Source organism: Vanellus vanellus, assembly GCF_965231255.1.
Source record: "Vanellus vanellus genome assembly, chromosome: 5".
Taxonomy (NCBI): domain Eukaryota; kingdom Metazoa; phylum Chordata; class Aves; order Charadriiformes; family Charadriidae; genus Vanellus; species Vanellus vanellus.
Genome location: NC_138910.1, coordinates 18335967 through 18363308, shown reverse-complemented (window position 1 = coordinate 18363308; position 27342 = coordinate 18335967). Strand labels below are relative to the sequence as shown.

The 27342-nt window shown below is 63.1% G+C and overlaps 2 protein-coding genes across 2 annotated transcripts; one reads left to right on the top strand and one right to left on the bottom strand.

Moving 5' to 3' along the window:
• Positions 1 to 84: 84 nt before the first annotated feature.
• Positions 85 to 12683, bottom strand: WNT6 (Wnt family member 6; the record flags this gene model as incomplete). The annotated part of the gene is made up of 4 exons (XM_082483449.1): positions 85 to 546; positions 843 to 1144; positions 4061 to 4281; positions 12607 to 12683. The coding sequence occupies 4 exons, from the start codon at positions 12681 to 12683 to the stop codon at positions 85 to 87; spliced, it is 1062 nt and encodes a 353-aa protein (XP_082339575.1).
• Positions 12684 to 22092: 9409 nt separating this feature from the next.
• CYP27A1 (cytochrome P450 family 27 subfamily A member 1) lies at positions 22093 to 27342 on the top strand (the record flags this gene model as incomplete). Its single annotated transcript, XM_082484197.1, has 9 exons — positions 22093 to 22332; positions 24463 to 24653; positions 24925 to 25124; positions 25207 to 25404; positions 25534 to 25694; positions 26051 to 26217; positions 26496 to 26577; positions 26664 to 26864; positions 26963 to 27342. The coding sequence occupies 9 exons, from the start codon at positions 22093 to 22095 to the stop codon at positions 27086 to 27088; spliced, it is 1566 nt and encodes a 521-aa protein (XP_082340323.1). The 3' UTR covers positions 27089 to 27342.

Below are 27342 nucleotides of genomic sequence, written 5' to 3'. Positions count from 1 at the left end.
GCTCAGCCTGTACCTGTCCCAGGAGGGGCCGCAGTGTGAGCCTGGGGGTGGCCCCCCAAATTGTCCTCGCCCAACCCCGGGCCATCAGACACAGAGACTGAGCTCCTGACGGACAGAGCACTTGCGGCACTGCACCACACAGCACCAGTGGAAGCGGCAAAGGCAGTTCTCCTCCAGCACCACTGTCTCGTCCCGGTGCCCTCGCCCGCAGCACAGCAGGTCGCACCCGCTCGTGTCCATGGCCGTGCTGTTGCAGACGCGGCCCCGGGTGCCCAGCGAGCCCGTCTTACGGTTAGCCGAGCAGAAATCGGGCGAGTCGGCTGAGTAGATGAGGTCCTGTTTGTCGGGTGGTTTGATGTTGTCGCCCACGGGGATGAGGGTTTTGCCATCGTTGCCCCCCATCACCTTGAAAGCCCCGTTGAAGCGCTCGAGCAGGCGGTCCCCCACCTCGCGGAAATGGGGCATCTTCCGCCAGCAGGTCCGCAGGGTGCAGGAGCCTGACAGCCCGTGGCATTTGCACTCTGTCCTCATGTAGCTGCGCACTGCCTGGGGAAGAGATGACGATGCTCAGCCCTCAGTCCCCCAACATCCCTGCCCAGCACCCCCAGCCAAAAACCCTGCCTCTTGGCACTGCCCTGGCCCGGGGGAGGGAGCTGGGGGGGGCACAGGGCTTTTCCAAAGCACCTGCAAAGGGTTCCTGAAGGATGTTTGCCCACATTTCACCCAAAGTTGGTGCAGGTACATGGCTTGGAGAAGCTAAAGGTGGAGGGTTGTGCAGGGTAGGGGCATGGCGGGGTGGGGGGGGTGATGCTTGCGCAGGGCAGGGAGCACGGGGGCCTTACCAAGCGCCCGGCTTCGTTGTTGTGCAGGTCGATGAGAGCTCGGATGTCATTTTTGCCTTTCTTGCTCTTGGCATCCATGAATTGCTGGGATTTCTCGTAGCCAAACTGCACGTCATCCCCGCAGCCCCCCCATTCCCAGGCTGTGCCCTCCGTGCCCGAACCCGCCGTGGGTGAGGGGGGAGCCCGGCTCCGTGTCAGCTCGCAGCCGCACTGCAGCAGCTCGCCCATGCTGCAGGCCTGCGTGATGGCGTGGCTCACCCCGGCCGCCGTGATGGCATACACGAAGGCTGTCTCCCGGATATCTGCAGGGGAATAGCCAGGGCCGGGATGCAGGGTCAGCTTTGGCAAAGACTCTGCATGCAAAGCATCCCCCCACTGACACCCCATGCATGCTCGGACCTCCCCTTCTCCCCCTTCCTCTGCGCTCTGTGCTGTTTTCTGGGTGATGCACCCACTAGAGAGAGTTGTTTGGGGTGGGAGCCATCTCTTGCAAGCAGATATGCAGACTTTGGGGGATGACCAGGTCTTGCCAGTGTTCCTCCACCCCAGCTGTAGGGTCCTAGGGGCAACAAATCTCCTGCCTCCTCTTGCAAGGATGGGTGCTGCCCCATAGAAACGAGGGGAGCTCAGTGAGGTGGTGCTGGCTGGAGGCAGGGGGGGTCCCGGGTGACCGGGTGGCACCCACAGCTTCCTCACACCACCCTGCAATGTCCCTCCAAGCAGTAAAAATCCCATCCCCAGCTGTAAGCTGGCACCTGGAAAGAAGTGCTGTGAGGGACACCGCGGGTGCCATTCACCCCTCTGTGAGGTGGCAGCGATGAAGCTGTGCTGCCCACTCTCCCCCCGTACCTGCTTTGCCACGGGGCGTTGCCTGCCCCCCTCCCTCCACCAGCACAGCCTCCACCCTGCAGGATTATTTATTATTAGTATTTGCTCCTGTCTCTCTCTGCTCCGGGACACGAATTCCAAGCATCTTTCCCCTGCCCGGACCTGCCGCTCACAGCCGCAGCCAGCGGGGGATTCTGGCAGCGGGGTTGCGGCGCCCTGCTCAGGGGGCTCCTGGGCTCCCCCCACACCCGTGCCAGGCAAACCCTTGCCCACCCGAATGCCAGGGCAGGGCTGGCCCAGGCTGGTGACACATAAGGGGTGCCCAGGCCATGGGGACGGAGGGGAAGGTGTGTTTAAGGGAGTGCCCCATCCCTCCCTCTCCAGCACTCTGACTTGGTGAGGGGGTGGTCCTGGACACCGGCTCCATGAGCAGCTTCTCCATCCCACACAGCACCTGATTTCTGTTGCTGTTGGTAGGAACTGGGCACCCTGGTGTCTTGCCAGCAGTGCCACCCCGGGGACAGGTGTCCCCTGTCCTGGCCCTCCTGCCTGCCCTAAGCCACACAACCACCCACAGGACCACAGAGCCCTCAGTGGGCAGTCGGCAGCTGGCAGAGGTCCCCATGCCACCCTGCCAGCCAGGGCCCTGGGGGGTGCCACTCCTCTGACAGCTCCTCCAGACACGTGGCTGCCCCGGAGCCAGCCTGCCCTGGCACGCTGCGCCTGGCACAGGCGGCAGGGAGGGAAGGGGGCACAGCCACCGGGGAGGCCACAGCCAGGAATCAGAGCTTGCTGAAGCATCCTTGAAAAAAGGAGGCTGTGGGATGGCATCTGGGAACCCTAAAAACTCTGGGATGGCTTGTTCAGTCCCTGCAAGCTTCCAGGGAGGCCGGTGCCTGCTGGCATCTCTCAGCACAGGGTGAAGTCTCTGCCTCTGACACCCATGATGCAACCCTAGGGACCTCCATGCCTTCTCTAGCTGGTATGTCCCATGTCCTCAGAGTGCTGGGGGCTCCCAGTCACCACTGTCCCCAGGACATTGCTCTTCTCCACTGCCCCAGCACTGAGGTTGGACCAAACAGAGCATGGTGGCTCCTTCAGCATACGCATGCCTGATGCACCTGTGTCTTTTTCAACCCAAGCTGCCCTGTGTACCCGACAACTCATCCACCAGCATCACCCATTTACTGGCCCTGGCATCCTGACACCATCCTGCTGCCAGCCCAGGTCCCTGCCTGGCACAGAACCCACCTGCCTCGCCACCAGGACACTGGAAATAGGTGACTCCAGAGGCAGGACTGACCCCTCACACCCTGTCTCTCTGCCCCCTGACTGAATGTACAGGGGGGAATCCACACTTGCAAATCAGTTGCTTAAATGAGCCTGTCTTCCCACCATGGGCCGGCGTGTCCCTCAGGGCCACAGCTCTGTCCCCCATCGGAGCTGCAACCACCAGGTGCCCAGGGCGCTCTGTCCTTGCCAGTGCCTCCAGGGAGGAGGAAAACAGCAAACCTTTGACGTCGAGGCACTGCCACCCCGACACCCTTGCAGGGCCCAGGGGCAAACCCCACTCTGCCTTGGCCTGGCGGATGCACCACTGGGAGATGTGATGGCCGAGGAGGCTGGGGCTTGCTCCAGCATCTTCATCATCCTCGGCACAGGGACCATCATGGGAACAGGGGCAGGACTAAACTCACCGCCCACTAAGTGGCTCTACCAGCCTGAGGTTCTTCGAGCATCCTCCCCTTCCTTTCCCACCCCAACCTCTCTCCCAGGGGAGCGTGACAGGGCTGTCCCATCCCTTACAGACTCACGGGTGCCCCATCGCTCTGCCCCTGCTCTGGCTTTGATGCAGCTGGGCTGGGCTTGGACCACTGCATCCACCCAGCCGGCACCTGCCCGTCCCTCCCTGCTGCCCCACCTCTGTCCCTCGGGGTGACATCAGGGTGCCCACCCGGGGATGCAGGGATGGGGGTGAGCGCTCCTCTCTTCTGCTCCCTGCGAGGCCAGGAGGAGGGAGCCGCAGGGCACCCATGGGGCGAGGGGCAGCTCCCAGTGGCTGCACGCTGCCTCCCACCCAGGCCCCTTCCCCCAGCACACCCTGGGGTCCCGGGGGAGCAGTAAATCACTGCCAGACGAGGGTGCATTCTTGGGCTTTGTGAAGCCCCGCGCTGTCTGGGAGCATCGGTAATTGCTTCATTACAACACAGGGAGACATGTCCCGGCAGTAAAACCTCAGTGTGATGAGGAGCACTGAGCAAGCCCCTCCACATACACACACACACACGTTTGCACGCCCAGACTCTACTCCAGGAGTCCCTGGGGAGATGCGTGGCTAGGCAGTGGTTTGCTTTTCAGGAGATGGGAAGCCGAGGAAGCACTGGCCTTACCCTGCTGTAGGATCTTGCCGAAGTACTTGCTGTGGCTGGTGCAGTTCCAGCGGCGGAAGCGGAATTGGTACTGGCACTCCCGGACGCCCAGCTTGGTGCCCTTGGCCACCTCCTGCACGATCTCCGGCTCCAGCTGGCAGAGCTCCGCCTGCTTCCCCGCCAGCCGCTTCGTCTTGCGGCAGATGCTGTTGGGGTCCATGACCAGGGGGCTCCCCACTGCCCTGCAGGAGGGACAGCGAGCAGAGCAAAACCAGCACCCAAGCCAGCGGGGGGACCGGGATGGCATGGCCAGACCTGCTCCCAGGGATGGAGTGGGGCCGAGGGGCAGTGTCAGCTCAGCGCTGAGGTTGGGTGACAAGGGGACAGGGAGACGTATGCAGGCAGGGCAGGGCAAAAGGTACAGGTGGCACCTGTGTGCCAGCACCCAGGGGACACTTTGTCCTGCCCAGACAGTAGGGGAACGGGGAAGATACCCAGCTGTGGGGATGGCTAGAGGATGCTGGCACATGCTGCTCTACACCCCAAAGCCCTTCGGAACATCCCTGGGGGTGACAGCAGTGTCCTCAATGGGAGGTGACAGAAACACTGTGTTGCTCAGCACCTGCTCTTTGGGTCTGGCGCTGACCCGACACGTTCCCTGGCGTTGTGGTGTGACCGATACCCGGTGCAGCCACAGCTCCCGGAGCCCCATGGGCACAGCAGGGAGCCCAGCCAGCACTCTCTGTGCACCTCCATCTCTCCAGGGAAGCTCACTGTTTTAGCCTGTGGGAGAAGAGCCGGGTGACCTTGCCGGCGATAAAGCCCCTTGGCTGCTGGCCAGGCTCCCATACTAGCCTCCCCCTGCCCAGGCACCGGCCCCAGGGGAACGGAGCCGGGGGCGGGCGCGGGCGCGTGAGGGAGGGATGCAGGTGGCATCACCAGCCCTGCCGATGCCAGCGCGGGAGGGCAAGTCTTGGCTGGGCCTGTGCCAGAGGCGGCTCCTCCTCGCCAGCACAGCTGGAGCGAGGTGCCTGGCTCTCCGGGCTGGGAGGCAAAGTCTGAGCACGACGCCGTGCTCCTCGATGTGCCGCCGGCTACAGAAACTCCTGTACTCTCCCCACACATTTCGCCCCGAGTGCCCTCCGTGGCACGGCTCGTGCAGCTGCGCCGCCCGCCAGCGCCGTGCCCCGTGCCGAAGCGGGCGATGCTCCAGCTCCGCCGCAGGCAACGCCGGAGCCGCAGCGGGCAGAGGGCAGGCACGCCATGCTGACGGCCTCCCGCCTACGCCGCCTGTCCCGTGGCATGGAGACCGCATGGCCATGGGCCACCCAAGTTTCGTATGCCCAAAACACAGCCTCACGCAGCACCCCCCTCACCTCCAGCACCGCTCCTGTGGGCTCAGAGCTCGTCCTGCTTGATAACATGATTTTCCTGACTGCAGATGCCCGCAGGACCCCAGGATTGGACTCAGCATCCCCCAGTGTTTTGGGATGCCAGAGGACTGTGAAGACACATCCCTTGGGATCCCCTGGGGAGCATCGCCCCAGGCGGCCCGTGCTGCCAGGAGCTCACTGGGGAGCACCGGCTGCGCTGCAGCTTCCAAACCCAGAACTTTATAGTCTGGCCAAGCCCCAGGGGCTTGAAAATCACAAGCTGAATCTCAGTGTTTAACTATGTTCTGGGTTTCCTTTTTGCTCTCGCGCAGCTGGGGGGGCTGTGTTCAGGACACCAGGCTACAGGACTTTGCTTGCCATCCTGACCCCAGTGCAAACCCCCTCCAAACCTCTTGTTAGAAGCTCGAGGTCCTGCCAGGGTCCCCCTGCCCCATGTCAGGCTCCCCAGCTGCCTCCATCTTCTGCCCACCAAATCCCAGATGGGCTGGGGGAGGACATGCCCTCTCGCACAGCCTGAAAAAGAAGTCCTTATGCTTTGGTTGGAGTTTTAAAGGGTTAAACAGCTCAACCAAGAGGCACAGCCTGGAAAGGTGACCTCCAGCAGGGAAACTGAGGCAATCCCACACTGCTGCTGGGTAACACCCATCTATCTTTGCTCCTTTCTGGTCGGTTTCCCTTTGCATGGTCATCCCGCTGAGTGATGATGGGCATCTCTGCAAAGGGATGGGTCAGCTGGGAAAGCATCGCAGGGCTGCAGCTGGGCTGGCACAGGTCTCCCATTGATGGGGGAACCAAGGTCCACATGGAAAGCCACCAGCAAGCCCGTCCAGCCCCATCCCACAATGGGACTTCACACCTCCATGCCAGATTGCGAGTTCACCCTCCATGGGGACTGCGCGCTCTCAACATCCCCAACGTCCCGACGGAGGTTTGGCCTCCTGCTCTGGCGGGGTGGGGAAGAAGGGGAGCCAGGATGGGACTTCAATTAAGAGACGACTCTTTGTACTCATATAAAAACGATGCGCCAGCCCCCCGAGGCCATCAGATCAAATGCTGAACTGCGGCTCACCCCGGCCCGCCGGATCAGGCCGGGAAGAAGCGCTCAGCCCCGCGGGGCCAGGGGACGGTGGGCGGCTCGCCGGCACCGCGGGGGTCCCCACCCATGGTCCGGGTGGCAGCGGGGCTGGCAGGAGCATGCGGGAGCTCGCCGGCCATGCCGACGAGGCGTGGGGTGGACTGCCTAAGTCCGGCGCGATATTAATTTCCGCTGGGCTCCGCTTTCTGGCGCGGGGAGGCTGCCGGGAGCCCGAGAGCTGTTTTGCTTTGGAGGGTTTGGGGGGGGCGGAGGGGAGACAAGGGCAAGAAAAATGCTGCCAAACTGCTACCGCTTTGGCAAGGGCTCCGGCGCGGGGCCCAGATCTGCCTGAGCTTGTCCTGCTCCAAGCCCTCCCGCATCTACAATTAAGGTGCCCCACCTCTGCCGCCGGGCACTCCTCCCCCTGCCCTGGTGAAGGAACCGGGTCGCCAGCCCAGCTCCCCCCAACCTGCCCGGGGCACCCCAGTCCCCCCCACTGCCTCCCGCCCGGCTGCCCCTGGCAGCATCCCTCCTGCCTGGCCCTGGAGCCCTTCGCCGGCTGCCAAAATTGCCACTGCGCCGCTGCCACCTCACCCCGAAAGGCACTTCCCGCCGTGATTCCCAGCACCCCTGTGCAAGGGAAACAACCTGCGTTGCTGAAAGGGGAAACTGAGGCACAGAAGAGGAGCTGCAACCAGCCACCAACCTGCTGCTGTCACCTCTTCGGCTGCCGGAGCTGCAGCCTGAGCCTGGTCCAGGTGACACACAGGGAACAGGAGTCACTGGAGCTTCTGATGCAACCCCTGTGCTCTGGACCCTGTCCCTGCTGTGACAGAGCTGGGGGCTCCTACCAGCTTTTTCAGCTCAGCTCACGGTCATGGAGCCTCCAGTATGTCCCAGACCAGTTCCCAGCTGAAACTGTAGACCAAGGAGACTGGCACAAGTCCCCGTCTACCCCTCGGACATGGGGATGGTGTGGAGCAGGGCTTCACTTGCCAGCGGACCTTGATCAAGGGGAGATGGAGGGGTCCTGGTTTGTGAGTCAATGGCGAGGAAGAGAATGGTCAGCCTTCACAAATGGCACCTGCACCTCAAGTGGAAAAATGCCTCCTTTGGTCCTGATGGCCCTGAAACCTTGAAGGAGGGCAGTGGTTGAGCCATGCCAGCTCCACGTGGGACCGGCTGGGTCTGCACCTACTGAGTGCTGCTGCCTGGGCGTTCCTGTGCGGCTCACCTCGCATCCAGGTCTCCATCCCAGCCACTGGATACCTTCAGGAGGGGGATGCAGGTTGCCAGGGTGCCCAGCCCGTCGCCCCAAGCCCACAGGCACTTCTTCACCCACTTGGAGAGGCATGAGGACACCAGCCCTGAAGAGCTGAGCTCCATCCCTGAGGGGGGACCCTGCATCCCACACACTGGTGTCACACTCAGTGACAGCTCTGCGAGGAAATTGGACCCGACAGGAGCCCGTCTCTTTCCAAGCTGTGCAAACAGGGCGAGGAGGGGGGCACACATGAATTTTCACCCATCCAGCATCCCTTCACCCCATGCAGGTGTGCCGCGGGTGCTCGGCCCCTCACCCCGGGCGGTGCGTGGGTGCTGCTGGAGGGGGGTTACTAACCAGTGGAAAGCAGAGCAGGAGGAGCATGGCGGGGGGGTGAGTAAGCAGCAACTCACTGCCCTGGGGGGCATGGCCGGGGCTCGGCTGCTGAGCAGCACCGAGGGGGGACGGAGGGAGTGGGAAATGCCATGGATCAGGGAGAGCAGGGTGTCCCCATCTCTGCCCTCGTCTTCACACCTCCTCAGCAAGGATGGGATGCAAATAGCTGGGAAACCGCCCAAAAGGAAAGAGGCTTTGGCATGGCATGGTGTCAACCCACGGACCTGCCGGCTGCAGGGTCATGCCGAGGCCAGATGCTCGCGGGCAGGAGCTGCCCAAGCTTGTGCTGTGGGTACCAGGGGGGATGAAGGGAGCACGCACCCACAGAGGCAGCGGTCAAGAAGCCATGTCCAAGCCCCGGAAGGGCTGGGATGAGAAGAAAGGGGTCCACCCACCCGTGGTCACTGTGTCTTTCCTCCAGGCACTCGTGGAGGCTGGAGCTGGGGTGGCATGAGGGCTGGGCCAGCGTATGGCCAAGTGTGGGTGCCACTTGGGGTGGCAGGACCCTGTACATCCGTGACCTCACCTGCACAATTATTGAGGTGTACCTACCTCTGCCCAGCAACCTCCTGCACAAGGAGGGGATTTGAAGGGGTCGAGCCTCTGATGCAAAGCTCATCTAAGCCCTCCAGCTTGGGGCATGCACAGGGCAGGGCTGAGCAGCCTGGGTGTCACCATGAGACAATGGAGGTGACCAGGAGTAGGGATGAGGGATGGCATGGGGGAAAGCTCAATTGTCTTTGGGGGAGGACACAAATAGCCCAATTCTGGAGCTGGTACCATCTCAAAGAGCACAGGGGAAATATTTTCCCTTTGAAAAACCCAGTGGGTCAGCAGCTACCCCAGAAGGGGTACGGGGTCATGCTGCCAGGCAGGGACTCCCACACCAGGAGGTGTTTTGCTGCCCACACAGCTCTGCTCTGGGGGTGAGGGCATGCCCAGGATGGCCAGACAGCCCAGTCTACCAGACACCGGGGGGGGGGGGGAGGGGGGGCTGTGGGTTGGTGGGTGTGGGTCAGCAAGCCCAGGGGGTGACTCACGATGCTCATCCCAAGGCACGCAGGCAGGGCCCTACAGCCCAGCAGCCTGTCCTTACAGGCTTCACGCAGTCTGGGTGCTGGTCAGGGTGGCGGAGGGGAAGGGGAGGTCACCAGTGCATGAGACCCACTCAGGGGTGTGTGGCTTCAGAGGGCGCAGGGCTGGGACCCCCTCGAGCAAGAGTGCAGTGCAGATGGGTCCTCCCCAAGCTCCTCTGAAGGAGCCCCATGAAAACCTGGAGATGCATTGCCCACATGCATGCATGTATAGTAAAGGGATGCAGGGCATGTGTCTGTCCCTCCAGACCCCCTCAGACCCACAGCTGGAGCAGAGAACATCTCACCTGGGATGGTTTTCCCCCTTGCTCTCGCTTCCATCTCCCAGCTGCTCTCAGCTGTGCTCATGGAGAGCCAATGGGCACTGGGGCACTGGGGAAGCCTGTCTTTGCCCACCCCCAACCCCATGGTGCCTCCATACCTGCGAGCACAGCCCAATCATGAACCGGCTCAGCTGAAATCCTGCCCTGAACCTGCCTGGAGCTCCTGGGACACCAGGTTTGCCCACCCCATATCCCTGCACCCTCCAGGCCAGCCCTGGAGCCCCAGGCGGCCCCTACCTGTCCTGTTCAGGGAGGAATCGCTGTTGCACAAGAAGTTGGGTGAGAAACAGGAAGAGATGAAGGGAAGAGGAAGAAAGAGATTTTACAGGGCTGGTGGTAACAAGGGGAGCCTATTCCCTGAAGCCTGGCGCTAACCAAGGGACCGGCAGCACCTGAATGACACATCTTCCCCATCAGCACTGACCATTAGCTGGCTCCACTCTGCCATGGAAAGGTCCGTGTGTCTGCCTATCCCCCTGTCCCTCTGACTCTTCTGAGGCACAGAGGCACAGGGGATATAGGACAAGGATATAGGACAAGGGTGACTATCTTCAGTGAGCCCTCTGAGGACATCCCACCACAATGAGGATGCTCTTTCTCAGGCTACAATGTCATCAGCACGGTGTTACTGCTCGGACTTCACACCCGAACCTTTCTCTGTAGATGCAGCTGTCTGCTGGGATCCCAACATTACCACCCAGGAACGGCCGAGCCCAGCTGTGTGCCCCACTGTGCCCTGCCATGCCACTCTCACAAAACACCAGCGTGGGAAAAAATGCCTCAAACAGGCAGCCCCTGCGTCCCCCCACACTGCACAGCCAATGCACCAAGGGGTGGGATGGAGGAGGGTAAAGACCTTCCTTTCCTGCCCAGGAGAAATGCCCCCTTGGCTAAGCATCCACGGGTGCCCAGAGATGCACACGCGAAGGTGTGCCACCAAGGTCCCTGAGCATCAGTGACAGAGACATCAAGCAACAGCTCTACCAATGCCACCAACCCTGGGGCGTCCAGGATCCCGGGCACAACACGTGGCTGCACCCCTGAACCCCCTTCTCACCAAAAGCAAAACCCACAGACCACCAGTGCTACTTAGACCTGGGCAAGGGGATGGGTACCAGCAGCAGGTGCGTGGGAAGATGCCCATCTTTAGCTGTCTCAAAGGGCCAGGCAGCGCCCAGACCCCTCTCCCCCACATGGGCAGAGCTCCCTGGAAATGAGGGATGATCTCAGCTGGGGGCTGGAGATCCCAAGCCCTGGGAGAAAGAAGCAGCTCATGAATCAGCTGGCTGCTCTGGTGCCCTGTCCCCAGAAGCCCGGCGTGTCCGTTTGGTGGTGCTGGTGGCCTCATCCACACATCACCTCCTCCCGGCTCGCTGGCTCTGGAGAGAAGCAGAGTGCGTGCTGGTGATCCCCCTGCAGCCGCTCTGCTGCCCAGAACATTTGGCCGCGCTGCGTGCAGCTGGGTTATTATTCTTAAATTAAAGGTTCCTTTTCTTCTTCTTTTTTAAAAGAAGAAAAAACAAGTTTGACCCCTCACCCTCCTCTGCCAAATCCTGCTAATCTCCCCAAGCCAGCGATGCCAGCACACGCACAGCATGGTTAAGGCACCAGCAGGACCCGGACTCGACAGCGAGGCATGACTCTGAGCAGCCAGGGTGGGGGTACCCCGCAGTACCCCAGCACCCTGCCCTTGCCAGTCCCATCTGCCTGCCCCGAATCAAAGGGAAAGCAAGCTCCTGCTTCACCCCTGCCTGCTCTAGCCGTGGGCAAGGTAGTACTGATGTCCCCGGAGGTGGGGTGCAGGACATGAGCTTGAGGGTGAGGGGCTTACCAGGTGGGTATTGATGAGGATGGGGCAGAGAAAGCCGGGAGAGCTGAAGGGACAGCTGTGTGTATGTAGCAGCCGTCTGAGATTTAGCCAGGAAAAAAACAGCAGGATGGACCGTGCCCCAGGATGGCGCTGCTACCCCGAGGTGGGTGGTGGAGAGCAGGGGGATCCTCGGCATGCACCCTGCTCCAGCCAGGGCTCGCCCTACCTCATTCTGTCCTCCTTAGCAAAAACCCAAGGCAAGTCCCTTTCAGACCCATATTACCCCCTTCCCCAGCAATAAACACAGTGCTTGGGCTCTGGGGACAAACTCTCAGCTGGTGTAAAACCATACATAATGGCACAATTTATACCCACCAAGGGCCCCCACCTTTTGCCCCACACCCCTGGAGCCAGGGCTAACGAAGGGGATGGAGCTGCAGAATAAATCACTGGCGGGCAGGCAGGGGACCGGGAGGGGAAAGGCTTACGGAGAGCTTTATTTTAGGGGTCAAAAGAGTGTGACAATGTGGAGACGAATAGCCTCAGATAATGAATGATAGCCCGGACGGCACGCCGGGGAGCTGGAATCTAAGCACTTAAAACCGGATAAAGACAGGCTGGGTGAAATTCTTAATAGATTTAAATAGTTCATGTTTCGACAGATACCTGGGCTTTCCAAGGCTGGGTCCCAGCTCTGCGCCTGTAATGAATCCCCCACCCCCTCCGGTATCCTGCAAGGCACCGTCTCTGCCTTTGATGAAGGCACCATTACAAACAGGGGTTTTGTCCCCGCCGCGTCCAGACCACCACTCAGGAGGGGACACCGTAGGGACCCTCGGGCTTTTAATTAAAGTTGACTTATTAGAGGGGTCTGGAGGACCCAGCCCCCCCCGCCCCCCTTCCCTGCCCCACGGGCACACAACCCTCCCGGGCTGTGGGCTTGGGGTGCGGGGAGGCAGGCTGCAGCTCTCTCCACAGGACCTGCGTACCCCATACCCTCAGGGTCGCCCCCAACCTGCTGTCCCCAATACACCCATGTGCCTGAATCCCGACAGTGTGGGGGTGCCCCCAAGCTGGATCCACCTGGCCAGCAAATCCCCACCCAAGGTGCGCCCTGGGTGTAGGGGACTCTGTCCCCAAGCTGAGGTGGGGGGACCACCCCCAGAGAGCGAGGGACCCTCCTGGCACTCACCCCGGGAAGACCTACTCACCACCAGAGCCCGATGATGTTGGCGGGGCAGAGAAGGATGAAGAAGAGCCCCAGCTGGGTCCGGGAGGAAGGCAGCATCCTGCCAGGGTTGAAGTTGGGGGGGGGGGGGGGGCGGGGGGGAGGGAAGCACCGAGCCCCCTCCGCGCCCCCGGCGGGGAGCCGGGGGGCAGCCGGGCTCGCCGCCGCCCCGAGGGTCCGGCCGGGTCCCCGGCGGGTGGGTGCCCGCTGCCTGCCTCCGCCGGGCCGGGGCGGGCGGGCACCGCGGCCGGCGGGGCTGGGCTGGGGCTGGGGCTGGGGCTGGGCTGGGCAGGCACCTCCGGGCGGCTGGAGCGCGGCGCGGAGGCTGCTCCGGAGAAGGAGGAGGAGGAGGGACAGGGCTGCGAAAGCATCTGCCTCCGACAGGGAAACCGGAGCCCGGGGGGACGGACAGGGCGGGCCGGGCGGGGGGGGGACTCCTGGGTGCCAAGCTCGGCTCGCAGCGCGCAGCCACGGACGCGGCGTGGGCACGGCCACGGGCACGGGCACCCTCCGGCAGCGGGACCGGTGGCCGCAGGCTGCCCGGACCCGCGTCCCGCCACCGCGCTTGGACATGCACCACTTTAGCGGGGTCTGGCTGGCACAGCCCTGTCCCCCGCAGCCCCGGAGACCTGGCACGGCTCTGCCTGGCATAGCCCAGCTCAAGTCCTGCAGCCCTTGTGGGATCCTGCCTGGCACAGCCCTGCCTGGCTCCACTCGGGGTCCTGGTGTGGCACTGCCAAATTTGACCTGGCCTTGAGGTCCCCCCCAGCAGCTCCCCATTGCTCTCCTGCCAGACCCTGACATCCCTGGCATGGCTTTGCCCAAACCTGGTGCCCCTGTGTTGCCCCCCAGCACAGCCCTGCCTGACCCCTGTCTGTGTACTGGGTCCACTGGGCACAAGCCTGGCTCTGTGGTGCTGCCTGTCTTCAGACCAGTCTGCCCTGCCTGGGGACACTGGAGGAGTGACCCCCCCAAGCATCTCCCAGCACTCTGCTCCAGCTCCTCCAGGGACACATCCCTGAGGCAGGGGGACATGCAGGTGGGTGACAGGAGCAAGCCCCAGGAGTAAAGAGACTGGGAGAAGAGTGCTGGGAGGGTCAGCCTGTTTACAGTGATCTCGTCTCAGGTGCAGCCAGGACCCAGGAGGGAGACAGCCCCCAGCACCGGATCACAGCAGGCAGCAGGAGCTGCCTGGGGCAGGAGGAAGCTTAAGGGGCCTGGGAGGTAGCGAGGGGCCACACCAGGGCCGGGCAGCTGGGGACAGGAGGAGCTGGTGCCCATAGGCTGTCATCCCAATTTTATCCCCCCTGTTGCAGCCTTGGGAATGGTTTCCCAGGGACCTGGGTGTCCGCTTCCCCTTGCACCATCCATGACTCACAGCAGAGCCTGGGGATGCAGTTCCCAGCCCTACAGCATCAGGGCAATGGATCCTGGTGCTGGGACAGCCACCCTAGGGGACCCTGATTCACCTCTTCACCCACGTCTGCTGAACATACATCCAAACCACTGGGTTAAAATGGGGTGTCTGCCACCAGTGATGGGCAGAGCAGAGCACCCTTACTGCTGCTGAACTCACCCCTCCCTGCAGGAAAGAGCTGGGCTGTGTCCCCCTTCCCAGGAGAGTACCACCTCCCATGCCCTGCCCATCTCTAGCCCCTGGGTTGCCCATCAGTGCTCCCCTTGCCCCCATCACTGGTGGCTTCTCCCCTTCACACAGGCACATTCACTCACCGGCGGCAGCAACAGTTGGTGGTAAATGACTCAGGTTTTATCTGCGGCTTGGCACGATTCTCCTCTCCCTCCTGGGTGCAGGAGGTAAGAGACTCCCACCACCTCCGGAGGTTTCCCATCTGCTCCTTCCCTGCCCTCCCACACAGGGATTGGGCTACCAGTCTGCACTCTTGGCACAGTGGCCAGGATTGAGCTGTCCTGGCCACAGGCACAGGGACACGAGGACCTTTCCTGAGCTGGGCATTGCATCTGGGCTGCCGCATCACTTCCCCGGGGTCTTCTTCTTTCACCCACCAGCTTCCATCCTACCTGCCCCATGGAAAGCCCGTTGCCTCGAATCTATGGGGGAAGGCAGCAACAGGCAGCTTTTGGGGAGGTGATATCTCTGCCGAGGCCAGGGACAGGTTGACACCATGCCCGGGGCCCCAGCCCCTGCGGGCAGAGCTCCATGGCGGCTCGCTGCAACGCATGGCTCATCTGCCGGTGTGTTGAAAGTGCCTGTTGTCCCCCCCCCCCCGCCCCGAGCGCCCGGCCTCCTCGCAAAGGCAGCACGGGGCAGGTGAGGAGCCTTTATCTGATTTCCTAAGGGCAGAAAAATCCCTTTGATTTTGCCCTGAAGAGGGGAGCAGGAGGAGGGGGAGCCCCGTCCCGGCGAGCAGGTGCGGCTGGCGCACAGCGACTCGCCTTATCACGTCCCAGCTCCCTGCAAGGCTGGAGGGAGCCGGGGGGGGGAAGGGGGTTGTGATGCCCCCAGCACGTGTGTGGGAACTGGCTCCCATTGCCCGAGTCCCGTGGTGAAACCCCTCGAGACAGGCTGGTGGGGCAGGATGGGCGAAGGCGGACTCCTTGCCTTCTGCCTGGACCAGGAGGGGCTGGGACCAGGGGGATGCCTGGGGTTCACCCCTTACTCCCAGCTTTTCTCCCAATTGTGTAAAAATCCCCCTTTAGCAAGGGGGAAACTGAGGCACAGAGATGCTGAGACCTGCTTAAGCAGCTGGAGGGGGTGATTGCCAGCTCCCTCCAGCTCCAGGATCAGCATTGCCCACCCTCCTTTCTGCAACAGGACCCAAGGGGTCACATCCTTCATGGAACAAAGCACAGTGGTGAGCCAGAGCTATGGGCAACAGGGATGCCACCACCATCCCAAAGCAGCCTTCTCCACTGCGGCTGATCCTTTGTCTCTGCCTTCCCTCGCTTCTTGCAGCTCACCCCCTGCCCCGGCTTTTGTGTTATTACAAATTATAAAACAATTTTTTCCTGCCGTCCCGCATTCTTCTGCCTCCTGCAAGAATTTTAATGTATTTATTTTTGCTATCAGGGGAAAGCGCCGTGTTCCTCGGCCACCCCCGGGGCAGCCCCGGCCCCGCTTGGCCACTGATGGAAATTAATGACAGGGGATGCAGGGGGAGGGGAGCAGGCACCCCTGCACCCCTGGCAGCAGAGGGGCGGGGGGACAGGGGGGGACAGGTGTCCCCTCAGCCAGATGTGGTTTCCCAGGTGGCAAGGTCTGAGCGCGGAGGACGGAGAGCTGGGCTGCGGTGGGGATGGGTGACGGGACAGCGGGGGCTGGCACGGGGCTGCCCCCCTCAGGAGATGCTGCTGGTTATGGGCTGGGGAGGGGGCAGCTGTTGGGCAGCTGGGCAGGGCCAAGGGGTGCTGTGCTGCGGGGTCCAGCTGCTGGGTGCTGTGATGGGGACTCATGTCCCCATGTAGCAGCATGGCTTTGGGCTTCCCTCAGGGAAGCAAAGAACACCCCCCCAGACATCAACCCACTCTGCCCCATGCAAGAGCATCCCCAGTGGTCCCCACCCTGCTCCCGGGACAAAGCACCCACCAAACACCCCATCCTGCTTGGGGACACAGCCTCTCTTCACCAACTCCCCGTCTGCCCCTAAGCTGGTGCCCCGGCGCTGTGCTAAGTTCCAGCTCCCGCTCCCCACCGTGTGGCTCTGAGGGCAGGGATGGGGGTGCCCCACTCCCCCAGCTCCCCCCCAGCCACAAGACTGGGAGGTGGGGGTCTGGCCTCTGGGAGGGAGCGGACGGGGGGAGGAAGGAACTGGCCCTTCCCGCTGCGGGGAAAGCGTGGCGATTTCCAACCCAAACACCCCGGCGCTCAGCAGCCGCATACTTTCCCAGCGTCCCTCCCCTCCTTTATTCCCGAGGACATTGGCGATCAAACCCGGGTTGGCCCCATCTCCCGCTCCTGCAGTGAGGTCATCGAGCTGTGTTTGTGACATCCCGGCGTCTCCATGGCAACGCGCTGTGATGTCATAAGCCTGGGGTTGCGACCTCACGGCAGGAGGAGAATGATCTTATTAAAACAACATGGTCCCCGTCCACGACCGCTCGCAGCCGGGGGATTCCAGTGCAGGGTGATGGCCAGTGGAGGGGCTGGTGGCAGCCGGGGGAGATGCCGGGGACAGAGGCCTCCCTGGGGTTGTGTCACCGGTGTGTGCTGGCAGTGACACGGGGCACGACCCAGTGCCCAAAGCAGAGGGCAGCCCGACTGATGCAAATACACAGTCCCCGTGGTGGTGCTGAGGTGACAGTGAATTTGGGGACAGCCATACCAGGGCTCACTGCTCGGGGGTCCCCCTGGGCTCAGCCATGGTGCTGCCCACCACCGGGGCTGAGCGTCTGGGGCCTTATCGGGGCGCAGAGCCCTTTCATGTCGGGCCGGCGGGTGGCGAGCGGAGCTGATGAGGACCTGTCCCCAGATCAGAGCCGCCCGGCGCTGACAGCGACTACGGGGCCCGTTCTTAAATTAGACGGGTCCCCCGCCTCCCCCCGGCTGGCAGTCCCAGCCCCTGCCCCATGGCCAGCCCCATGGCCGGGCACAGCCTGGGACACTCCTGCCATCAGCGTGGCCGGTGCATCCCATGCACACATGTGCACACATGTGGTCACACACTGTACCCCCCAAGAAGGGCTGTTTGGTGGCCGGACATCACCCGGGCACTGACAGAGAGGTGATGGATGGATGGATGGATGGATGGATGGATGGATGGATGGTTGGATGGGTGAATGGGAGGATGGACAGATGGATGGGTGGCTGGCTAGCTGGATAGGTGGGGATGGGTGGGAAGAGGGATGCGCATGTTTGTTGATGGATGGATGGGTGAGTGCGCAGGCAGCTCAGTAGATGGATGGAGAGATGGTTGTGTGATAGAAAGCTGCGTGCAATTGTGGATGGATGGATGGATGGATGGATGGATGGATGGATGGATGGATGGATGAATGGATGGATGGACTGACAGACGGGAGGAAGGATGGCCCTAGCACTCCTTAGTGAGCCCCTGTGGCTCTGGACATGGTTGCTCTTTCCCAACAACCTCAGTTTCATGCACCATCAGAAAAGGCCCAGCTCTGTCCTGGGAGAGAAGGGAACGTCCACGTCCCAAAGGGAGAAAATTTGTCTTTCTCACTGAGCAGCAACTCAAGGGCCTGACCTTGCGCTGCTGCAGCAGTGCGCCCTCGCTGCTACCACAGGATCTGCTCTCCATCACCCAGAGGGGAAACCGAGGCCAGGGGGGACCCGTCTGCAGTGCAGCAGAGCCGAAACCACCCCTCTTCAGGCAGTCACAGTGCTGTGGCCTGTCCTGCTCCCTCCAGCTCCCTGTGCATCCATCTGTCCGGCCACGGGAAGGACACGTATTGCTTGGGTTGGGAGCAATGCCGCTGGGAGGGGGTGTCCTTGGGCCCCCGCGGGCAGTAAACATGATGTCATGTGGCAGCGTACACAGCCCGCTCTGTGTGCAGGTCCCCAAATGGGCTTCACAAGTTCTGCGTGGGAGGCACCGACTGTGGCCCACAGCCAAGGGAACTGGAGTCGGGAGATAAAATCAGGTTTGCTTTGGGCTGGAGCAAACAGCCTTTTGCAGGAGGAGTAAGGGACAGGGAGAGTGGCTGGAGGTGAGGGGGGGGGACACCTCCTCTCCTTGGAAGGCTTGGCAGGGAGCACAGGCAACGGGGGATGCCCGAGCAATAGTCTCGACGGTCCCAGGTCGGTCGGCTCCCTTCGCGCCTACTTGACTTAGAATAACTCTGTAGGCACTTGAAGTCACTAATCAGCCAGGACCACTTGAGAGCAGCCCCAGGGCTGCCTCCCGTCTCCTTTGATAACGGGCTGCCAGCCTCCAGCTCACTCCAGCATCCGGCTCCCACGTCCTCGGGGAAAGGTCCCGGCCTTCCAGGGTCCTACAGGGCACGAAGTGAGAGGAGCCTGGAGCAGAGCTTACCACCAGGTGCTGACTCCCGTGTTCTGTGTTGGGGGGACATCATCATGGAGGTTGATTTACCTCTTGTTTCAAAAGCTTTGTGCTGTCTCCAAGCTTGTGCTGGTTCAAGGAGTCAGAGAGAGAGAAACAAGGGGATGGGGACCTTTGGGAGAGGGATAAGAGGGTCCCACTTGAACCCTTTATGTGGAAGAGGAGCAGCTGACTGCAGGCCTGGGATATGTCCCCATTCCTCTGGATCTCTCCATGTCCCCCCTGCGCAGCTCTGCCGGCCCCAGCATGGCTCATGACTCAGGCAGTGACAGTGTGGTGACACACAGCTGGCGTGATGGGCCATCTCCAGTAAAATGCTGTGGGCTATTTACAGCCAGGGACCCGGGCTCAGCCTTCTCACAGCCTGGGCTTTCCTGGGGGTGAGTCAGGGGATGCCCTCCCCTGGGACACTCTGCTCCCCCAGCTGTGGGAGAGCAAAGGGGGATTAGCAGAAGCAGCCCTGGGAAAAGTCTCCAGCTTCTGGGTGATGCTGCGTAAGTCACGTAAAGAAGCTGTCACTCTGTCCCAGCAGCCAGGACCTTCCGCATCGGGGGCAGCGCCCTGTAAGCAGCCTGTGGTGGATGGGTTGAGGACCCCCTTGCAGAGGGGCAGAGCAGTGAGGAAGTCCCACAGTGGCCGCCTCTGCACCCACAGATCTCACAGGTGAAGTGATTTTGGACCTGATGGTGAGGCTGTGGGAGGAGCAGAGTCGCAGCATCGCTGGGACAGGGGGGACACGCAGGATGGGACCTGCAACCTCAGAATACTCTCCCCATCACCATGGGTAAACGCAGCGTTCACTCTCCTGCCTCTGCCCCGCCGTTGTCACCAAGCTGAGGCCAGGGCTTGGCCCCCCACTGGGGGTCCCTGGCTTCCCGGGAGCTGGCGATGTCCCCGGCTCCCCGCGGCACCCTCCAGCTGCGGATGTGTCATGGCCCAGCCACTTCCCTTCGGAAGTCCCCACCGGGTGACTCGGGGGAGGGGGGTGCTCTGACTCACCCACCGCCTCCCCCACAGCCCTGGCAGCCGGCCCCGCCGGAGCTCCCGGCCGGCCCCGCCGCCGCTGCCCGCGGTCCGAGGGCGGGGAGCACAGCCTAGCGGCGGGAGCTGGAAGGAACAGGGCTGCCGGTGCCTCCCCCCGCCCCCCGCCGGGGGGGCAGCGAGGACCGGCCCGGGGAGCTGCTGCCATGGTAAAACTTGAGCGGGAGGTCTTGCACCCGGGTCGGGGCAACCCCAGCACCAGTATAGGCTGAGGGAGGGACGGACAGACGGACGGACGGATGGATGGATGGATGGAGAGCAGCTCTGTGGAGAAGGACTTGTGGATACCGGTGGACAAAAAATTGGACTTGAGCTGCTAATGTGTGCTTGTAGCCCAGAAAGCTGATTATACTTGGTTGGGACTGCGAAACAAGAAGGGTGGCCAGCAGGGAGAGGGAGAGGATTCTCCCCCTCCACTCCACTTTCTTGAGACCCCACCTGGAGTAGTGTGTCCAGTTCTGGGGTCCTCAGGACAAGAAAGACATAGACCTGCTTGAGTGGGTCTAGAGGAGGGCCACAAAAAAACAGTCAGAGGGCTGCAACACATCTTCTATGAAGAAAGGCTGAGACTGTTGGATTGTTCAGCCTGAAGAAGAGAAGGCTCCAGGAAGACCTTATTGCAGCCTTCCAATATATAAAGGGACTTATCAGAAAGATGGAATGAGACTTTTTTTAACCTGTATTTTTAATTGTTTCTGCAAGGGGCGACAGTTTTAAACTGAAAGAGGTGGCAGGGTCCTGCTGCCCAGCAAGGGGAAACGCGGCCAGGGTGGACTGGGAGAGGCCGAGGTGTCCCCACACCAAGGGAAGGGAGAGCCGCAGGGTGACCGGATGCCAGGCTGGAACCCCCCTAAGCAGGGCTGGGGTCTGGGCAATCCCTCCGGCCCCGGTTCCGGGCCCGGCTGGGGCAGGGCGAGCTGCAGAGCTGGCTGTGAGCAGCCATGAGATGGCGGCAGGAGCTCACGCTTGGCTGTCCCAGCCTTGGGTGCCTCACGGGTGTCTGGCAGGCACAGGGGGTGCCCCGGCCCCGCTGGCAGGGAGCACATCAGGCACCAGCCTGGGACATCCCCTGTCCCACAGTGAGGTGGGACCGAGAGGGACAACAGGGGACAAAACCTCCCTGTCCAGAACCTTGAACACACCGCTCGATAAGAGTGGTTAATGATCAGTGCTGGGATGTCCGAGCCAGAGGCATGGTGCCCACTGCCCCAGGAGTGACACCTGGGCAAAGCAGTGCCTTGCCCCACAGCCCCAGGACCTGGTGGCAGTGCCAGGCTAGCCAGAGGGGACAGGTCCTGCACCCATGGCCTCAGACACTACCACAGCAGAGCCCTGCTTGTGGGCTGGACAGCCTGGCCTGTGCCAGGTTGGGCAGAAGCTGGTGCCATGCTCTCCCTGGTGCGATGACAAATCAGACCCACCTCCACTTGGGTTGCCACACGCTGCACTGGGCACACCAAGGTCTCCCCATCAGGGCTCCCAGCTGGCAGCACCCAGGGGAAGCCCTGAAAGAGGCCCTGGGACAGCTTGGACACAGCTCCCTGGGCCACCATCCTGCACTATAGGGGGACAAGGCAGGGACAGGGGTATGACAGGCAGGAGATGGAGGGCTCAGGTGGCAGCCCTGAAAAGCAGGCCCAGCGGTGAGCCTGGTGCTGCTGTGGGGTGTGCAGGCTCCGGGGTGCGGTACGCAGTGTCGGTGTGCAATGCCGGTGCCGGCACACGATGTGCGGTGCCAGGTGCCTGCTGAGCCTGTGCCTAGCGCCCGCTGCCCATGCGCAATGCCTGACATGCAGCACCCGGTGCTGGTAGTGGTGCTGGTGCCACACACCACATCGTGCCTAGGGTGCAGTATCTGCCACAGCGTGCCAGTGCTGGCTGTGAGCTGCCTGGTGCACAGTGCCGCGGAGCCGTGCACAGCACGTGGCACCCAGTAAATGGTACGCAGCACCGGGTAATGCTGATGCCGGTTCCTGGTACGTAGCATCCATTGTGCAGTGTGTGATGCTGGTGAGTGGTGACTGCTGTACGGTACTCGGTGTATGGCATGTGGTACCCGGTGTACCAGAACCGGTACCCGGTACACTGTGGCCAGTATCCGTGGCCTGCTAGCAGGTGTGCAGCATCTGGCCCAAGGTGTCCGGTACACGCTGCCCGGTGCCCGGTCCCTGCTGCTCAGCACCACCCAGTACCCCATACCCAGTGCCGGGGCTGGTACCCAGTGCGCAGCACCCGGTGCGCGGTACCCGGTGCGCGATGCTCAGCTCCCGGTGCGCGATGCTCAGCTCCCAGTGCGCGCTGCCCGGTGCCGGTGCCGGTGCCCGGTTGCCGCCCCCGCGCCGCCCCCCGCGCCGCCCCCGGTGCCGCCCCCCCCCCGCCGCCCCCGGTGCCTCCCCGCCCCGCCCCGTCCCGTGCGCTGCCGACGGAGCATGGCGGGCCCGACCGGCGGGGCCCGGCGGCTGCTGCTGCCGCTGCTCCTGCGCCCCCGCCCGCCGCCGCTGCCGCCGCGCAGCAGTCCGGGGTCGCCGCGCAGGACCGGGGGTTCGGCGGCGGCGGCGGCCGGGCCGGCGCGGCTGAAAGGACCGGAGGAGCTACCGGGGCCGGGGCTGCTCCGGACTTTCGTCTGGCTCTTCCTGCGGGGCTACCTGCTGCACACGCACCGGCTCCAGGTGTGCCGGGGGCGGCCCGGCCCGGGGGCTGCGGGGGTGGACCGGGGATGCGGGGTGCGCGGCGGTCCGGGGACCCTGCACGGGGGCGTGGAGGTGGGGGGTCTGGGAGGGGTGCGTGGGCTGGAGGGGCTCCCGGGTGGGTTGCAGGGAGGGTGCTGTGCGTGGGGAAGGGGTTTGCAAAGCGGGGGAATGGGTGCCGTGCTGGGGGCAGGGTGAGATGGGCTCCGGGGGTGGCGGGAAGCAGCCTACAAGTGATGTCAGGGAGTTGAGCGGAGGCGGCGGGGCGAGGGAGAGGAGGGGCTGAGCGGCGGGGGGCACCCATCCACCCTGGGCTGATGCTGGGGCAAGCAGCATGGAGAGAACCGGGTGGCCCCGGGAGGGTCCTGCCAGCCCAGGGCTGCTCCGGCATCCCCTGAGCCGGCCAGACAGCCGAGGGCAAAGGTTCGGGGGTGGCTCACGGGGTCCTGGCATCCCCAGGCAGCCCAAGCTGCCCTCGGCCACGACAAGCCAGAGGGGCCACGGTTCGGGGGGCAGGCGGTCGGGCAGGACTTTGGGCAGATGGTACCCAGGGAGGCAGGGGAGGGATAGGCAGAGGTGTTTGTTTTCTTCTGTCAACACTTCCTCATACGTCGGATGAAGCAAGCGATGGGTTTGGTTGGCCACAAGCCAGGCGGCATCTTCCAGCACCCTGGAGCTCTGACCGGCCGGGAGGAGCGTGCTGCATGAGGCCTCCCCAGCACCGCAGAGCACCGGCCACTGCTGTTTGGAGAAGGAGCTGTTACAGTGCAGTGGGTCTCAGGGAGCAGACGTGGGAGCTCCCTGCTGCTCCCTCCTGCCCTTGGGGCTCCGAGTGTGGCCCGGCTTTGCGGACAGATGCCCACATGCTCTGGAGATGCCTTTCCCTAGAACCCAGCAGCTCTGGCTTCTCTCGGCCGTGCTCTCCCAGGTCTGCGCTGTGCCAGGTCCTGGCTGCCAGCAGACACCCGTGGGCAGCCTTCAGCCCAGACCACGACTGCCCATGGCCTCATGCAGCATGTTCACCTGACAAGCTGCTTGCGGCACCAGGGCGGCCATCCCTCCCCCTCCTTCTGCCACCAAACGCAAGGAACGAGGAACGTCTCCCCGTGGTGACGATTCCAGCTGAATCCGGGCTCAGCCTGCGATGCAGTCAGTCACCAAGGGAGATTGTACCACGTGCATCCCCGCAGCCGTGGGGAATGGGGACCAGGGCTTCCCTGCTAGGTCCCCTGCAACCCCCCAGGTTTGGTCCCACTCCACAAGGGCTCTGGCTGTGCCTGGGTGGGGTGGAAAGTACCCCTTGGATGTGGCCTTGTGCAGATCCACTTGCAAAGGGATGCCCAGCTGACCCCGAGGGATGCGCTCAGGGATCACGGTGCTCCCCTGCAGGGAGGCAGGCATGGCATCTTTGGGTGCAGCTGAGGAGAGGGGAGCTGCGGCCGGCAGAGCCCAGAGCAGGGCCGATGCTGGTGGATGTCCCCTAGCTGGCTTGTGAGCTCATGGCCCCAGGGCCATGCCCCAGGGGTGGCAGCCTGCCCTGGGAGCAGTCCAGTCCTGCCCCGGCCTGGCACTGCCCTCCCACCACTGATCATTAACCACCCTTATCAGGTGATGGGTTCAAGGACCCACACAGGGACTGTTGTCCCCAGGTTGAGCAGAGCATGGCTGGGGCCGTGCTGAAAGCAGTGGTGCTTGGACCTGCTGACAGCCACTGTGATGGCCCTGCATCTCGGCAGAGCACTGTGTTTGGCAGTTGTCCTTGTCTGTGCTGTCCCCTCTTGGACCTGCTTGCCCAATAGGCCCACCAGGCCCTCTGCATCTCTAGGGTGGGTGAGGGATGTGCCAGCCTGTGCCGGGGGTCGGTGCCTGGTGTGCTTAGTGCTGGCAGAGGACATGAGCCCAGAAGGACCAGCCCAAGCCACCTGCAGAGCGTTTCAAGGATGGTGCCAGCTTGGGGGGTCAGAGTTTGGGTGCAGCTGGTGCTGAGGGGTCCCCGGGATGAGCGCAGAGCATGCTGGACACATGCAGGGCAGCATCGGGGCAGGGAGGAACTGATCCAGCCCCAGTGCTGTCCCTGTCCCATTCACCCTGCTGTGTTCTGGTGCATTGCAGCTGATGTCCCGGCGCATTTATGGCCCTATCTGGAAGTCGACCTTTGGGCATTATGAGAACATCAACATCGGGAGCCCGGTGGTGCTGGAGCAGCTGCTGCGGCAGGAGGGCAAGTACCCCATGCGGAGCGACATGGCCCTGTGGAAGGAGCACCGGGACACCCGGCGCCTGCCCTACGGACCCTTCACCGAGTGAGTCCTGCCCCGGCTGTGCTCTTTGGGGTGGCAGGTGGCTCCTGTCCCTTCCTCAGGTGTAGGGCCCAGGTGGCAGCTTGCATTGCTCCCTCTCCTGCAAGCAGCATGTATCCCCCCAAGCAGAAGGGCATGGCCACGGTGGGTGGAAGGACCCTTGGGGTGGTTCCAGCCTGGCATGGGGCAGATGCACCCAGGGATTGGGAAACTGCTGCCAGCCACTGCCCCCTGCCCGGCTGTACCCCTGGCGCTGAGCCCCGTCCCTGCGCAGGGAAGGGGAGCGCTGGTACCGCCTGCGCCAGGTCCTCAACAAGCGGCTGCTGAAGCCCTCGGAGGCGGTGCTGTACGCGGACGCCATCGGGGAGGTGGTGTCAGACCTGATGGTGCGGCTGCGGGACGAGCGGAGCCGCAGCTCCTCAGGGGTGCTGGTGGGGGACGTGGCCAACCTGCTCTACCGCTTCGCCCTGGAAGGTAGGGGGGTCCTCCCCCTCACCCCTGCCCTGCCCCACTCTTCCCATCCCCACGGGGGTCTGGATGAGGCCTTTCCCCACAGGGATCTCCTATATCCTCTTCGAGACCCGCATTGGGTGCCTGAAGCAGCAGGTCCCTGCCGAGACCCAGCGCTTCATCGATTCCATCAACCTCATGTTCAAGAACTCCATCTTTGCTACTGTCCTGCCCCGATGGAGCCGCAAGGTGCTGCCCTTCTGGGACCGCTACCTGGACAGCTGGGACACCATCTTTGCCTTTGGTGAGTGGTGATGATGGGAACCCAGTGTGGTGGACCTAAGGACCCTCAAAGGTGGGGCAGTCCCCAGCCACGTGTCCTTTTAGCCGCCCTCGCTCTGTCATCGCTGGGTCCCGCTCTCTGTCCCTGCAGGCAAGACCCTGATTGACCGAAAGATGGAAGAGCTGGAGGGGCAGGTGGAGAGGGGCAAGGAGGTGTCTGGCTACCTGAGCTACCTGCTGGCCAGCGGCAGGCTCAGCCTGGATGAGGTCTATGGCAGCGTGGCCGAGCTGCTGCTGGCTGGCGTGGACACGGTGAGAGGCGGGCAGCCGCCACAGGGGGATCCCCGCTGAGCTCCGTGCCGGCAGGAGGGGGGAGCCACTGGGCCATGCTCAGCCGCGTTCCCCAGCCCCTGCGAGCTCTGGGGTGGTAGCTGGGGGGCTGATGCCCCAGAGGGGCAAACCCTCAGGGATCAGTCAGTACAGACCCTGTCCTCTGCTCTGCTCCCTGCCCTGATCCCTGCCTCAGTTTCCCCTGTGCTTGCTGCCCCTCACCCATGGCTTCCCTGTGCACCGGAGCAAGGGCTGTCCGGTGCCATCATGGTGCCACACAAGGCTGTTTGGGTACCGGCCCCATTTCCCTCACTCCCCTCTGTGCTTTCCTCCCCCAGACCTCCAACACACTGTCCTGGGCCCTCTACCATCTCTCCCGGGACCCAGGCATCCAGGAGACCCTGTACCAGGAGCTGAAAGCTGTCGTGCCTGCCGACCGGTATCCTGGTGCTGAGGATATCCCCAAGATGCCAATGCTTCGGGCTGTTATCAAAGAAACGCTGAGGTACAGCCCAGCCTTGCCCCTGCCCCAGGGTCCTGGTCACCAGCCCCTTCCCCAGGGGCAGTCCTTTCTCCCCCCCCCTTGAGGGATGCAGCAGCCAGGCAGAGTATAGGGCTGGATTTCAGTCCCTTGGAGCCGCATCCACCCAATTCCTCCCTGGGGAGGGGGAATGCAGCTTGCTGAGCAGCAGGAGATGCTCCCCTATGTCCTGCCTGTGGCTCTTTCCTCCTGGGGTTTCCTGGATGGGTGATGCTCCCCCACTAACTCTCCCTGTGTCCCAGGGTATACCCCGTGGTGCCCACCAACGCCAGGGTCTTCTATGAGAAGGACATTGTCATTGGAGACTACCTCTTCCCCAAGAACGTGAGTGGGGGCCGTGCAGTGGGGACCCCCGCTGTGCTCAGTGGGGCCTGGTGGGGGTCATTAACCCCCCCCTTCTTGCCCTGCAGACCCTCTTCGTCCTGGCGCACTACGCGATGTCCCACGATGAGACCTACTTCCCTGAGCCCGAGCGGTTCCTGCCCCAGCGCTGGCTCCGGGGCCATGGCTCCCCCCACCACCCCTTCAGCTCCATTCCCTTCGGCTACGGGGTCCGTGCCTGTGTCGGCCGCCGTATCGCCGAGCTGGAGATGCACCTGGCCCTCGCCAGGGTGAGTAGCGACCCCCCCCTCACCCTGGGTAACTCGCCACAAGCTGGGATGTGGACCCCGGGGGTCCCTGAGGCACTGCTACCCCCTTCTCCCTACAGATCATCCAGGCGTTTGAGGTGCGGCCAGACCCCCGCGGCGTGGAGGTGACATCTGTGTCCCGCATCGTCCTGGTGGCTGACAAGCCCATCAACCTGGAGTTCATTGCTCGCCCGGGGGTCCCCTGACTGCGTGCCTACCCTGGGCACCGAGCGGGGACCCCCAACTACCCCATGAGGAGGGGCAGGAAGGCAAACCGACCCCAGCACCCACCCCCTGCCCGACTTGGGCCGGGGGGCTCCCAGCCCCACTGTGGGGAAGGAGGTGGGGAATGAGAGATGCCTCCAAATTATCCCTGGGGCACTAATGTCCCCCTGCCCCAAATCAGCAGGAGGCTTGGGGAACTGCTGTGCCTTTCACACGCTGCGAGGGGTTGTGTCTC